The 15,445-nt window shown below is 39.8% G+C and overlaps 1 protein-coding gene across 1 annotated transcript; it reads right to left on the reverse strand.

Moving 5' to 3' along the window:
- Nucleotides 1-1,874: 1,874 nt before the first annotated feature.
- GREM1 (gremlin 1, DAN family BMP antagonist) lies at nucleotides 1,875-13,432 on the reverse strand. Its single transcript, XM_014053052.2, has 2 exons — nucleotides 13,376-13,432; nucleotides 1,875-5,769 (listed from the first exon to the last, which is right to left on the reverse strand). Exon 2 carries the CDS (start codon nucleotides 5,766-5,768, stop codon nucleotides 5,220-5,222), a length of 549 nt encoding a protein of 182 aa, XP_013908527.2. The 5' UTR covers nucleotide 5,769; nucleotides 13,376-13,432; the 3' UTR covers nucleotides 1,875-5,219.
- Between the last annotated feature and the right edge of the window lie 2,013 nt (nucleotides 13,433-15,445).

The raw sequence follows: 15,445 nt of genomic DNA on the forward strand, positions 1-15,445 counted from the left end.
TGTAAGAAAAGACATGCCATTAAAAAATTGGTTCTAATATCATGGGAAAAACAACAAAAGCAACATCAAGAAATAGTTGCAACAATACAGACACCAGTATCAAAACTCAGCTAAGCATTCCACTTAGGCTTATATGAAGCCTTATAAAAGTCACTCAATCTTAGTCATCAGATCAAACTAACCAGATTTCAAATGGTATTGGTATGAATGTCCATAGCTGTTGGATTTGGGAACAGATGGGTTGAAGAAAAGTAACTGCTCACAAAAGAGAAAATTAAGATTGTCTCTGTATGGCTGAGCCAACTATTTGAACTATAAAGATGAATAATTATGGGCTCTTATGAAAATGAACCAAGCCTCTATGGCTTTGATTAGATAGACTGTACACTTGGGTAACAAATGGGTGAAACTCAACTGCAGTCAATGTGCCTGAGTGCTAGGCCTGCTGAAATAACCATTATCTGTCAAACAGACCCTATATTAGTATATACTCTGTTGGGATGGACACTTTGACCAATATGCCCATATTCATGGAAAAATCCTGGACATATAAATGTATATATGTAGCCTCTTTTAAAATGATATACGTTAGATCTTTTAAAACTGCATTGACTGTTTTCATCTGTTTTAAAACTGCATTGACTGTTTTCAGATCAGGCCTAATACAAAACTTGGTGTTATTCTTACTTTGGCTTTTTATAGCTTAGCTTATTGGGTTGAACCAACTTTTTTAGTTGTCTCCATATGCCATGTAAAGCCAGAAAATAGGTTAATTCAAGAATAAGGTAAACACAACCAGTCTTTCAAATCTAAAGAAGAAAATATTGATTAAAACATTTTCCGTAACAAGCCAAGAGCAGGAAAGATTATATGGGATCAATAGGATAGCTCTGTGTAAGCTGAACGCTGGCTTACAATCTCAGCAAAAAAGTGATAGATACTGGCTGAATCTCTGTTCATGCTTTCCACATGAAATCATGTGAGATACTCTTAACTTTTAAGGTAAGGAATAGATAACACTCTTCGAGAAATCAAAGATTTACATTTGGTTTTTCTTTTTATAATTCTACAGAAAGAAAGTAGGCAGAACTAGAGTTACAGTTAAGGTTAATTATTTCCCACAATATATATCCCTGCAGTTCTTCAAAGCAACTAAGGCAGCATGAATGGGTCACTCTTCATTTTAACCTTAACATAATTAGGGTTAAGAGAGTGGGCTACAAAATAATGAGGATAAAAGTCACCTATTGAAATCCATCATCAACTAAGGACATGAATAAGGGGGCCTCTCAGGTCCCAGACCTATACTCCTATTTACTAACCTACTGACTCTTTGGAGCAAATTCTCCCTTTCCCCTTCCTATGGATAATTTATAGCTTCACTCCAAATAGTCAGCCACACTTTTGAGTAAGAAATTTGATTCTACTTTCAGGAAAAACAGTTCAGTTCAGGATATGAAACTTCTGTTGTCTTGGAAATGAAGTTCCAGGCCAGAGGGGGTATTCAGCTGGTCCAGACCAGTCCACCCAAACCAGTAGCAAAAATCAGCGGTACCCACCTGCCCCAGCTCTATGCCGTCTTATTTAGGCATGTTTTGAGGCCGGGCACATGTGTGGAAGGGGTGCATGTCCCTGCGAAGCAGCTGCACGTGCAGAAAACTGATGGTAACAAAATGTGAATTCACCGCTGTTCCAGGCCATCCATATTTAAAGCAGAGTTAGAAGAAAAGAACTTTGAAGCATTACATAAATCCAGGAGTCCCCAACCTCTGGGCCATAGCCCACTACCACCCCATGACTTGCACAAGTTGAGCTGCATGCACATGCATGCTCACGCAGATAAGTTATGTCCAAGTACTCATTCGTTTATAACACAGAAGTTTATTTTTAAAACCAACATTTGCATTGTGAAATTCTACAAGGAGTAGTATCGGCTTAAAGTCACATTTAAATATCTAAGGTTGTATTTTAAATTCTATGTACAACAAATTGATTTTTGTACAATGGTTTTACTTAAGAATAAACATTATTAAAGGTTCTTTATAGAATTTATGTTTGTTTGAAAACTGCTATTTGTACAGAGAGTCAGGAAGGACCTTTGTATTAGGATCTCATATTCTTGGCAAATCTTACTTCAAAATGGCCCTATCCAGAATGCTGAATTGCTTTGTGTCCTTTGTAACAAATGCTGGAAGAAATGCAAGGATCAGCACAAGCTTCCAACAGTTCAAAAGGGAAAGGGAAGTTGTCTAAAACATGCTCTGAATTAAGCAACACTCATATCCTACAGACATGGCAATGCCATTAAATATCTTTCTACTTCACAATCCACATAGTGGAAAATATTTCTTGTAGCTCAGATATCATATTTTAACGATCACCTACCAAAAAATGAAGTCTGGGGATATGATGTACTGTAATGTGCTAATATAAACTGGCATATTAGACTCGTACCTATGAGATCAGGAAGCAGTTTGCTGAAAAGATTAGATGTAGAGACAATGGTGTTTTATCATGGCAGATATTCTAATGTGGATATTATCTCGTTATAGGCCTAGTGGCTTAAGTGTCTAATGCAGAAGGTCTGTACCTGCAGCTGTTCTGTAAATTATTATTGCATTAAAAAATTAACTGTGTGATTGCTGTGGCTTCTAAAAACAAGTCATTTTTAAATCTGTGTTTAATGAGGTGGTATTTGGTGGCTTCCTGATAATGTCTGTGTTTCCGGAATATAGATATATATGTGGTTATGCTATAACATTATAATAAGTATCATTCACCGTAATGCTGGGGAGAAACAAAAAAGACACTGTACCAGATAATGATTAAAATATGACAGATTATAGACCATTGATTCAACAGTTTAACAAGGCAGATGTCACCTGGTGCCTTCTATGCAGCCACATAATTGTCACTGTTTTAACAAACTCACAAGTTTCTTCCAGTCTTGGAGCACATTCTTGCTTCTCTTTTCCACATAAAAAAATGCAACTAGGCATAAAGATCAGGTTGAATCTACAATCCATTTGATTCCCACATAAATTCCCAATTAGTTGGGAATGCTTTTTTCTGCAGCTCTTCTAACACCACTTCTTCGTCAACAAATATTTCAGCCCAGAAGACTACATCAGATACCAGACTGGACATACACATACACACAGCAACACTGCTTAAGGCTATCTTCTTGTCTGTAAGGAAGCAGCAATATTCCACAGAAGCTGGCATCATTAGGTGATCCATAACTTTGCTATATCTACTAGACTATCAGCATTATAGTAATTAAAAGATATAGCATTAACACCACTTTAGGAGAATGCCAGTCAGCTTTGGAGATACACTCCATGGAAGAGGCAAGGCAGATTCTCTTCCCTAGTGCAACTTCATGGATATTATGCTTTCCAGCTGCCAGCTACACATGTAAAGAAAACTGGCTACCTGAATGTCACACAAGTCTCACTGAGAGTCACATTCTGTATATATTCAACCACAATTAATATCATGCAATTAAGGTCATGCTGGCTGGGGGAATTCTGAGAGTTAAAGTTGAATCGTAAGGTTGCTAAGTATTGAAAAACACTGGTCTAGCTAATCCTAACCTTCACAACTTTCAGAAAAAGTGCAAAAATATATAGTGGGTATATTCTGTCATCCCTTTTGTCTTAAGTGACCAACAGCTACGTGTAATGGCAGGAATCTGACTGTCTGAAAATGGAATTCTCTAGTAAGATTATGCATCTGTCATGATTACAGCATGGAAGAAGCACTTCTTTAGCCAGATTCACATTCAAAACTATACATTAACTTCTTCCATATTCCACTCATGACAGATTGAAGAAAAATTGGGAAGCATCAATGAGGTTATTTAGGATCTTCCCTAAAAATTATAAAACTGTGATATTTGGATTTTAAAACGGCTATTGCAATGCTTCACTTTCTGTATGAGTTGACTATGTGGGGCATTGTGTGGCTTTGTAAAAGATGCATATACGCACTTATAATAATTGTCAACATACGTATTAGACAAGTTGACTTTAAAAAGAGTAACTGTGCAATTAAGAGTTAATATTACCATATATACTCATGGAGAAGCTAAAAATTTTAGGTGCCAATTAACCCTCAAAATTTGGGTTGGTTTATCCATGGATGGACTTACCTACAGGTACTGTTGATAAGTTTTCCCTTCCAAATTTTTTAAGTACTTGTATGTATATCCCTATATAAGCCCATCTGCAAATAAGCAGGGTCTCAAATATTTAAGCAAAATGTCATAAAAAGTGCCACCCATGGGTAACCCAACTGTGAAAATTAAAACAAATCAAAATTTCAAGTGTCAGTTTAGCCATGAGTGAGACACTTTTCATGGTATTTTAGTGAGTAGCAAGAATATTTCAGGCCCAGCTAGTGCCACTTCAGCTTGCGCAATGGGGTTGTCTGATGGCTTTCTCCTCCATATAATCAGATCACTTAAGAAAGCAAGTAAAAAGGAGAAAAAACTTTATCCCTCCTTTCTATACTTCTATAGTAGAGGAAGGTTAGACAACCACAACAATTATGGTATGCAAGAAGCAGACACCTTCAATGGGAGATGATAGCTTGAAAAATGGGTTGATGTCCAAGCAAAACATTCAAGGGTCAGATTATCAGCAGATGGGTTTATAGACGAATATTTACAGTATTGAAGGATGCTGTTGGCTTGAGAAATGCAATCAGAAATAATATTCAAGATATTCAAGGGGGTAGTGTATACATCATTTTTCGTTCTTTCATTGATTTTTCTGCCTTCCCTGTTTGTCTTTCCTTCTTAGCTCTAGAAGTGGCTACTTAATGTCCAAATGAAGGTGATAACATGCAAGATTCCTTCTCCATCACAATGGCATTCACTGCAATTAACTTAATTCCTTTCCACGTTTTCCTCGGAACATAACTAAATGTGAAAAATGCCTCCAAATCTACGACAGATACTGCTACTGATGATCGTGAGAGTCAATGGCACAGATTCAAGTGCAGAATCCCAGGGCGGGAGCAATTAGTGTATCTAAGCCTAGGGTACACTCCAAATGATTTTCAAAGCTGAAGTTCACACCTACAGAGGAGTAACACATACTCTTCGTTTCAATTCTCTTTGATTCATGTCCCATTTGGACAGACCTAAAGAGGTTAAGATGCCTGGTTTGAAGGAGGAAATGCATTGGTGAGCAGACTATCCTCCATGATCCCTCCTAGTCCAAGTCTATGGATATACAGCGGCATTCTTTCACTCGTGTGATCCTCTTTTTCTTGATTGGAGGCTGCATTTCTGGACAAGACAAGGTAACCACCATGGTGGTGAATTTTTTTGGTTTGCAGAATGAACATGATTGGAAGGAACCTTCTTCCCTATGGATATGCCTTGGGATATAGAATGAATTGCACTGGCCATAACAGAATCTATTAATGATGGTTTGGCTTCTGCAGCCTTCCTCTTGGATTATTTGCTTCAGCGGCTGCGTTTTGCACCAATCCCTTTTCAGATACTTTCGTTCCGTGACATGCAATGCCTCTTGGCTTGATTCCAGCACCTCTTCAGTAGATTTGGCCTTCTCCTTCCCCCGGGGTCTGGAGCCTGATGGCGGGGGCGGCTGCTGGGTCTGTTCGGAGTCATTGGGCTGGGCTTTGTCAGGAGAAGGGATGGTTCCTTGTGATCCACGATTCCTCTTGCTGCCCTCTGCTGAGGGCAGCAGAAGACTGAACAAAAGGAGGACTCCAACAGCAGAAATTGTGCGAGCCATTCTAAGAATACAAAAAGGAATATTATTATCAGGTTGTTTTCTACCAATCAAAAAGTATATCAATGCTGCAAAAAAGATTTTCTGCGCAAGAAAAATTCAGAAACTGGACTGAAACTTAATCTATTTATACTATGCTTACTAACAATAACAATAGCATCAAGTTAATATACTGGACTTTATTATTTGAGTCAAGTCAGTGGTGCAAATGTTGAATGCTTACATGAATGGACTGTGGCAAATAAGTAGCAATAGCAATAGCAGTTAGACTTATATACTGCTTCATAGGGCTTTCAGCCCTCTCTAAGCGGTTTACAGAGTCAGCATATCGCCCCCACAGTCTGGGTCCTCATTTCACCCACCTCGGAAGGATGGAAGGCTGAGTCAACCTTGAGATGGTGAGATTAGAACCGCTGAACTGCAGATAACAGTCAGCTGAAGTGGCCTGCAGTACTGCACCCTAACCACTGTGCCACCTCGGCTCCTCGGTTACATTAAGTGTTCCAACCAAGGTTATTTTATTTGCCAGGTCCTTTATTTACATTTAAAAATGTAAATAGAACCCGGGTAACACCAAAGAAAACAAATAAGTTCAAATATTTCACGAAAATACTTTAAACGAAGTTCGGTGCTTTCACACTAAGATCCTCCATGAGATTTTTAAATTTCTTTCATTTCTTGAAAGCTCTGCAAAGGAAATGTCATCCCCATCATTTTTCCCGTGACCCGACAAATGCGCGCATGACAAAAACGCGCCAACAAAACCACGGCACGAAAACTGTGATGTCATCAATGCACCAACAGAAGCATGATTTAAGTTAAGGTAAGTGTTAGGGTCAGGGTCAGGTTTAGGGTTAGGATTAGGTTTAGAGTGCGCTTCTGTCGGCGCGCTGTTGTCGGTACGCTTCAGCGCTCATTCATCGGCACGGTTTAGAACTCGCAGTTTTGTCACCGTGGTTTCATTGGGCGCGCTTTTGTCGGGTGCCCTTTTGTCGGTGAACCCATTTTTCCCACTACATATCTAGATTCAGGCTCCATAAAATGGGTTTGCAGTACCATAATTATCACTCAACACACTTAATTGCTAGTCTCAAAGATAGGATCACGATAAGGGTTTTGTGGCTGAAGAGAATGGATTTCAAAAAAACCATAGAAACTTGATTTTCAGAAAAGTTAGTTAAACAAAAACAAAAGTAATACTAAAAGGTAAAGGTTCCCCTCGAACATAAGTGCTAGTCCTTCCTGACTCTAGGGGATGGTGCTCATCTCCGTTTCAAAGCTGAAGATCCAGCGCTGTCCGAAGATGACTCCGTGGTCATGTGGCCAGGATGATTAAATGCCAAAGGCACATGGAATGCTATTACCTTCCCCCCAAAGGTGGTCCCTATTTTTCTACTTGAATTTTTAGAGAAATTGAGAGCCAGACTGCATAGACCATTAATACAACTTCTAGTTGATTACAATTTTTTTTCTTTTCCAATTTGCAGTATGGAGTTGTGGAGGGGGGAAAATGGACAAAACAGGGTTAGAATTTTGGTATGTTTTTGCTCTCACTGCAAAAAATTGTGGCCCCTCTATCTACTGGTACTGCTCAGATTAGGATTCTATGAGAATGCAAAATGATTTAACCTTTCCACATATACATTGTTTAGATCTGTTGGGAATCTGAGAAAGGGGGGAAAATATTTCAAAGATTATATATTTGCTAACACATTTCCTTAAATATTGGAACATTTTCTCCCTAGGAAAATGCAGAAGAAAAACCAAAATGTGCTCATCAAGCCTCACTTGAAGATGAGTTGCCTGTGAACAAAGCTCATTTACACAAAACAAGTTCAGGTCATTAATTTAAGAAAAATATTGCTGCAATAAAATAGAGTTTAACTTCTAGTTAAAATGCAATACGGTTTCTGAACACAAAATATTTAAGAATCTAAACCAAAGGGTAAAATTAATGTTTATTGTAATACTGTCACATTTTGCATTTCTTGGCCTCCAGTCAGGCTAGGCCATAATTTTCCTATTACTTTACATGTTTCTTTTAGGATGTTATTACTTAATTTTATTTTAGAAATTTCAAAACTTTTGTTTTCTCAGATCAACATGAGCCAAAAAAAGTCTACATGTAGGCTTTGGCAACTGCCGTACTCCTAAATTATAATTGGCAACTAATGTTAAATCCTCAGCATTTGAATCTCATGCTCATGTGCACTGTAGTAAACCCCCAATTTAAAAAGGGGGGGATTTCAACTGGTAGCTTTCTACAATCCTGACCTGATTCATATGACATCAAACCCCAAGCCAGGTGATCTTTCTTTAGTAAAAAGCAGTTCGCATTTATTTATGGCATGATCATGTTAAACAAAGAAGCATAAACTCTGATTCCAAAAGGACAGAACGAAAAATGACAAGAAAAAAGAGACAAGAGTGAGATAAACAAAAAACTAACATTACTGTATAAAGAAATTCTCTGTAGAAAGAGAAAGATCTAGGAAATAAAACTGAGGACACAGATATGATTTAGCATGAATGGAAATAATCAGGGATTTATTTAAACCCCAAGGTATCCGACAAGCCCCAAAGTTCCCGATGGCTTTAATACCACATTTCCAGTTCCCCAGAATTTGGCCAGTTCTAAGATCCAGAATAAGCATGAGACTTCAGATGAAGTAGTCAATGGAATTCCAATTACATTAAATTAACTTCTCCAGTAAGTTATACGGGCTTTAGCAATAACACTTAAGATTTATATACTGCTTCACAGTGCTTTACTAAGAGATTTATAGAGTCAGCATATTGCCCCCAACAATCTGGGTCCTTTACAGACAGACAGACAGACAAACAGACAGACCCTCTTTTTGGACACATTATGTGAAGTCCTAGCTCTCTGAAGAAGATTCTAATACTAGAGAAAGTGGTAGAGAAATAGAAGACGATAACAAGCACCAAGGTGGATAAACTGAGTTACAGCAGGGAGAAGTGTACTATTAGTAGATCCAAGAGACCAAATTTGGGACAGGTCATCATGGAGAAAGTCTATCTATGTGGAAAGTCAATAATGACTTGATGACATATAATCATCAATCAACATTAACTGTTGAAAGCTAGTTTGGGGTAGTTTCAGATAATTCAGATAATTGATTAAAGACCAGAAAGCTAAGTTCTAGTCTTGCGTTAGCCACAAAGCCAGTTGGTTAATCTAGTCATTTCTTTTGGCTTTAGTTAGAAAGAATTGGCAAGCCACTTTGGAAAAATGCTGCCAAGGAAACTGCAGGTGAAGTCACCAGAAATCAAAACGAAGCCAAAGGCATAATTTCCCCTCCACTTCCAACAGACCTACAGTTGATTGGGCAACAACAATCTGACTTCACACCTGCTGTCATAGCCTCACCCTGGAGCCACCTCCCTATTCACCCCCATTAGATTTATGCCAATATTTTATGTTGTTATTCATCATCTCTACTTGAATCAGTCTTTAATATGAAGCTTAGTCTTGCAGACCATGATAGATTTACACTGAGAATAGGAAAGATTGTATTTTGGATATAATATCCAATAATTTACTTTTGGCCAAAAAATGAATCCTTCCAGTTCAGCTTTGCTTCTATTCTAGCCTGACGACCTGGATTATTCACAGATAGGATACAATTGAGTTTATTTTCATCAGTGAAGGTTACAGATTTGCCAAGAAATGCAGTGATATTACATCTTTTATTTTGCTTGAGATTTTTAAAAAAATGTGATATTGAAGTCAGAGGGCACAAAATCAGTGATATCTCTCTCCGTTCCTCCAAGACATTTTAGAGAAAATATATCAACAGGAAGAAGAAAAGAAATAGAATACAAGAGTAGAATGCAAATGAATAAATAAGGATTTACAAGCATTAGAAATTAATTATGAATAACTGAATATTGAAAAGCCTAAAAATAATAAATTCAGCACAGTAAAAATTAAACACATCTCTAAATCTATTATTAAACTAGCAACAGCATCCTGAGATACAAAGCAAACACAATGATAATGCCCTACTGGCATAATCACAATTGCAAGTTCTCAGGTCACAGTACAGTACTAACCTTGTATGCCTGCAGTCTTGCTCCTTCTTTTAATTTTCCCTTTCTAGTTAAAGAGCCAGAGAGAAGGACCCGAACAAGTGGTTGCTAATGCCTTCATCCTTTTACAGAGAGACTCAATATAAACTGAATTGCAAATCTCAATCACAGATCTGTCTTGCAAATGAGGAGAGGGCAGACTATGTTGTCCTAAGAAAAGAGTTTACAATACTTTTCTTAGCATAAAGACGGATGTTTCTTTGAAGCTTTAAAATAAATCTACTGAAACAATAACATTCTACCAAGAGCAAAGGTTTTTTAAAATTTCAAATTAAATTATAAACATGAACTTAGAAATTATAAACTATCAACTTGACTTTTCTCTTCTGCTGTGGGACAATACCTTACAGGGATGGTTTGGGGAGGTTGAGAAAATATATCATTTTTTTCTTTCCAATCCCTTTATTATCTCATCTAGTCTTCCATCTTTTAAAGCAAGTTACTCTACCTTCCATCTTTTAAAGACATGGTTACTCTACCTCTGATCACCATAGTTTTTAGACAGAGAAAACCAGGGATGTGTCCAAAGAAGACTAGGCAAGATAATAAAGGGCTTGGAAAGAAAAAAAATCAGGAATGTTTGAAGGTGTTGGATATGTTTACTTATTTGGACACACCCCTGGTTTTCACTGTCTAAAAACTATGGTGATCAGAGGTAGATTAACAATGTCTTCTCTTGATCTAAACTATAGGATTGCATTTGCTTTTTCATTCAGCCACATCCTGCTATTAATTTGTATTTAGCTTGTGATCCACCAAGACACTCAACTCCTTTTTGCCTATACTGTGGCTTAATATGGTCCCCCTCCATGCTAAATTCTTCCCAGCCAAAAGTAACACTTCACATTTGTCTCTGCTGAAATTCCTCTTGCTTAGTTTGATTCAATGTTCTAATGCATTAACATCCTCTTGAGTCTTGATTTTAAACTAATTTGAAAGTGTTTTCCAGAGAAGCCTTGGATTTAAACCTGGGTCTAAGAGAGTGTCTCCATAAAGAAGGCTGTTAGTGCTTCTATTCTAACTTCTGTCTAAAATATGTTACACATCTATCTGATCTTCGCCAAAGAAATCTTAATCAAAACACACTAATCATTTCGATCCATGTGGGATTCTATCGTCTGTGCTATATCAGAGTGGATAAAGCAACACAAAATCCTCTGAGCCTTTCCACAGTAAAGTAACCCTAGTAACCCTTGTTAAGAGTGATTTTTTTTTTAAAAAAAAAGGTGCTGACATGAGTTTTCTAGGTTTACCAAACATTTGGAGGGGGTCAGAAAGCCAGAAGATCAGATGATGGCAGCATGGTAGACTAAATCTTTGCTTCACTTCTCTTTGTTTAGCAACTTTAGTAAAATGAAGAGAGTAAGATGAAACATCAAGAAAAGAAGGGGGGAGAAGAGATGGGGTAAAATGTTATTTTGGGTGGTTCTCTGTGGCCTTGTTGACAACTGGACTGGGAAAATGTTGTGTATTGAATTTGCTTACAGTTAACATGACATTTAACCATCCTTCCTGTAGTTACTTTATGTATTCTAATCTGGTAGCCTTTGTACCTAATTGTCCTTCCTCAATGTAAGAGGTTTTTGAGAGCTTGTTCTCTTTAAAGGAGTAATTGTTAAGTTTTAGTCTTTGTTCATACTAGTATACTGGGACCACTTTATGCCTTCCAAACATGGTTTTGCGAATAGTGAGTTGATATATGGAATGACACATTTTATATTTGTTAAATATTGTTATTTTAGGGCTCTGTATGGACTTTTTGCAGACACCTGGATGGGAGAACACATTACTTATCAGATTTTCCTATTTGTTAAAGGACACTGTTGCGGGGTGAATTAGCTTTACATCTGTTAATTATGAGGTGAAAAGATGATGAAATTGCTTATATTTGTGATAAGGGTGGGAATTCTTTCTTGGAGTAGAGGTTCTCTTTATTTATTTTGCACCTCTTATTCTATTTCTTTTTCTGTTTTATCTTCTATGGCTGTAATTAAAACTTTCTAAAGTTTTTTTTTTTAAAGAGGTAACTGAATCTGGGCGGGAGGCCATTGCTTTCTTTTAACCCACTTGCATAGCTTATCCTAGAAACCTCCCTAGAAAATCAGAGACCAGCTTGCGGGTGTAGCTTACTCCTTGTGTCCGCAAAAGCGATAGTTCCTGCCTGAATGTTTCTCCCTCCGTCTTTTCTGTGGAAGCGCTACTGTGCTGGGCCGCTGAAATCTATCCAATTCCCCCCAGATCTGCACAAACGACAGCTTATCGTTGGCTAACCGGCGTCAAAAGCAGACGCTCCTCGCTCTCCGTGGCGTCGTGGGAACTCTTACCTAGCGAAGTTAAGGGGTTGTCACGGTTGCAAATGGTCCGTGGCAGGAAAGTTTTACGCAACTATCCACGACGGCTGCTCCCTGAGCCTTATGATTGGAAATCAGCCTTTCGGCTTGCAAAACACCGCAAGGGGCCCATTTGGAGATATTTTGCTCCAATCTTCCCACTTGTGCTCCACTTAGCCACTCCACCGCCGTCTTCCAGACAACTTTTACTCCCATCCTCGCCACGGCGACTCGGCCGCAATTGCTACTCGGGTGTAAACAATGTGAGGTAATTTACATAATTAAGGTGCCGCTTTATTAATTCAAGTGCCAGCGCGGCAGACATGAACCTCCTTTGAGACGCGGAAGACGCCACATTTCAAACCAATCGCAGGATTTACTCGGGGCAGCGTTTACCCGGGCGTTGCGTCCTCCTCGTAACCCGGCAGGCAGAAGGGCGAGACGCGCGGACTCGGAAGCCAAGCTTGATCCGGGGAGGGGAGGGATGCTGGCTGCTGTCTCTCTGTCCCTGACCGAAGGGGCCCCAAAATTGGGAGATCGAGGCGATCGTCCCCATTTACACACCACGGGGAAGGTCTCTGCCAGAGACCGCCTGCAACGCACTGAGTTGCTGAGCTTGTATAGCCCTTAGTCAACAATCACAGAAGCGTATTATCTACCTTGATTAACCCCGGTGGCTCTACCCTAGGATAACACCCCTCCCCAGCAAGGCTTTTCTCCCGAGTACTTCACGTGCACGGGTCTCCGTTTGAAAGCTCCCACCCAGCAGTCAAGAAAACAAGAACCTCCTCTTTTACCCCTGGGTAAACCTCCGGTTACCACGAGTAGCAAAGCCCCGATCCCCGAGTTCGGCCAGTCTGTCCCGCGCCACCAATGACGCTAAAAAGTCCTAACACCCACCACGCACACCCCTCCACTCTGAAAACAAATCCCGTTGAACTCTGGGTGTTACTCAGAGGTTCCTCCTGGCAAGGAGGCGGCTGGATTCCCCCCCGCGTTTGTTCCCCAAGCCTTCGAAAACAACGCTCGGCACCACGTCTCGGGAGTAGCGCCACGGAGCTCGGCTGCCCTCCTCTAGAAAGCGCCGCTTAAGCCTTGTTCTTTCCTGCTTTACGACGTGGAGCGTCGCCCCTTCTCCTCCCCTCGGCCCTGCCCGCTATGCCTCACCTGCGACGGCGACCGAAGCTTCGCCGCTGCTCTTCCCGCGTAAGGCGCTCGGGCTTCTGCCTCGGATTTGGGAACGCGGCGCGCTAGCTGCCATTTAAATGCCTGCCAGCTGAGAGCGGCCCTCCGTGTCATTGGCTGAGGCCTCTCAATCCTCCCCCTAACCGCTTCCAGCCGTAGCCGCCGCCAAAATTCGCGCTCCCCCCCACCCAAAAAAACCCTCACGCCTAGCAATTCCCTACTATTCACACGCAGAGCGAGAGCTGGAGTAAGAACCTTTCCCCGCAGACGGAGACAATACATGCAGGTCCTACACACGGGATGGAAGAGGAAGCACGTGAAAACCCCGGTTTTCTTCCATCCTAGCCCTGATTTTGTGAAGAATTGTGAGGATTGCTCATGAGCTGGCTCTGTCGTTTCCAGTTCGAGTCTCTTACAAAATTGTGGATGGACACGTGGCCAGGAGCAGTTCCCTGTTGTTGTTTTTAGTAGCGCTGCAGCCTTGTTTCCAGTGCTTAATTCTTATTGTGTAACGTTGTGGAAAGAATGCATGTATTCACATCCTCACGACAAGGAGCACTGTAAGAGGGCATTGTGAATTATCAAAAGCAAGATTTCCAACCCCAGACTTCTAGCTATGAACTATAATCTTGGAATAAGTATCAAAACAGGATCCTTGCCGGTATCCATCCTGTAAAATTCCTGAAGCCGTGGTGGGTTTTTAAAGTTGCATAATACATTTTTTGTTAGTTCCTTAACTGGACAAGTCCCTGTAGTTTTCTTGGCAAGAATTCAGAAGTAATTTGCCAGTGCCTCCTTCCTGGGGCTGAGAGAGAGTGACTGGCCCAAGGTCATCCAGCTGGCCTAAAATGGGTCCCCTGGTTTCTAGATTGATGCCTTAACCACTAACCAAAGCTGGCTCTCATGGAACAGATCTACCCATATTTAGAAATTAATTTATAGTTCTAGATACCCCATCAGCCATTACAGTTCTAGTGTCAATCAATTTATAGATCTAGTATCATGCAGCCTAGATTTGAGGTAGGTATAAATAATAGCTTGGTGGGAGATCTAAGATTTGACTGCAACAATTTTAGACGTCCCATTATACTTGTGAAAGTAAGATGGAAAGAAAGAAGAAGGGAGAGGAAGAAAATCTGAACTAAACGTTTTCTATAGAAGTGTAAATGGACCAAGTGTAGTGCCCATATCTTGAGAAGACACCATCTTAACCTCATGGGCAAGAGAGTTGTGGATATAGGAGCTTCTGGTGAAGACATTCTAAAGGTAAGGATGATTTAGAAGAGCTGATTATAAAAAGAAAAATTAAATGTGAAAACTTTGGATTACTTTTAAATAGTAGGAAGACAAAAGCGATGCTTAGAGAACTTACAGTTGATGGTAAAGCAGTAGGTAGGGTTGTTTTACTCGAGATGGATGGTGTGCTGGAGAAATAAAGAAGTTAATCCTAGGAAGGGATTGCCAGATTTTGACCGTATTCTATTATTGAGTTAAAATGCTTAATCTCCCCATTTTTAAGTTGGCAGAAAAGTATATCATTCTCCTTGATGCTGTTTCCTCTTCTGCCTCAGCTGTGTCTGTGCTGATGCATAGATGTGCTGATATACTGGTTTTGCATGTTGCAAAATGTGATAGGCTATGTATTTGAATGATATGGGATAGAAGTTGTATGTGGCATATAGATTGATGAAGTGATGGGTTGAGTCTCCTGTCACCAGCAATGGGAAAATATCTCCCAACCATGGGGGAAGCTGTAACAAGTGAGATGAGTCTGCAGGACTCTCTTCATAATCCTAGTCTCATTTGCCTTTCCTCCTCCAATTCTCCATTCAGTCATAACCTAATCTGAATAAAGTTTTTTTTTAAGGAAATCAGAATCCCAGACAAAATTGAGTTACAAGCATCACTCTTACTTAGCATTCCTCTCCATTTATAATGGTGACAAATTCCACCCTGCAGATTCTTCCATACTGCTTGGGGGACAGTAGGGGCTTTATTGTTTCAGTCTTGCATTAAACCAGAAAGTACTTTAGAATTTAGCATTTATTGTAC

The sequence above is a fragment of the Thamnophis sirtalis genome, unplaced genomic scaffold (assembly GCF_051295495.1).
Source record: "Thamnophis sirtalis isolate CommonGarterSnake01/CBP01778 unplaced genomic scaffold, rThaSir2_p1.2 scaffold_1, whole genome shotgun sequence".
Taxonomy (NCBI): Eukaryota; Metazoa; Chordata; class Lepidosauria; order Squamata; family Natricidae; genus Thamnophis; species Thamnophis sirtalis.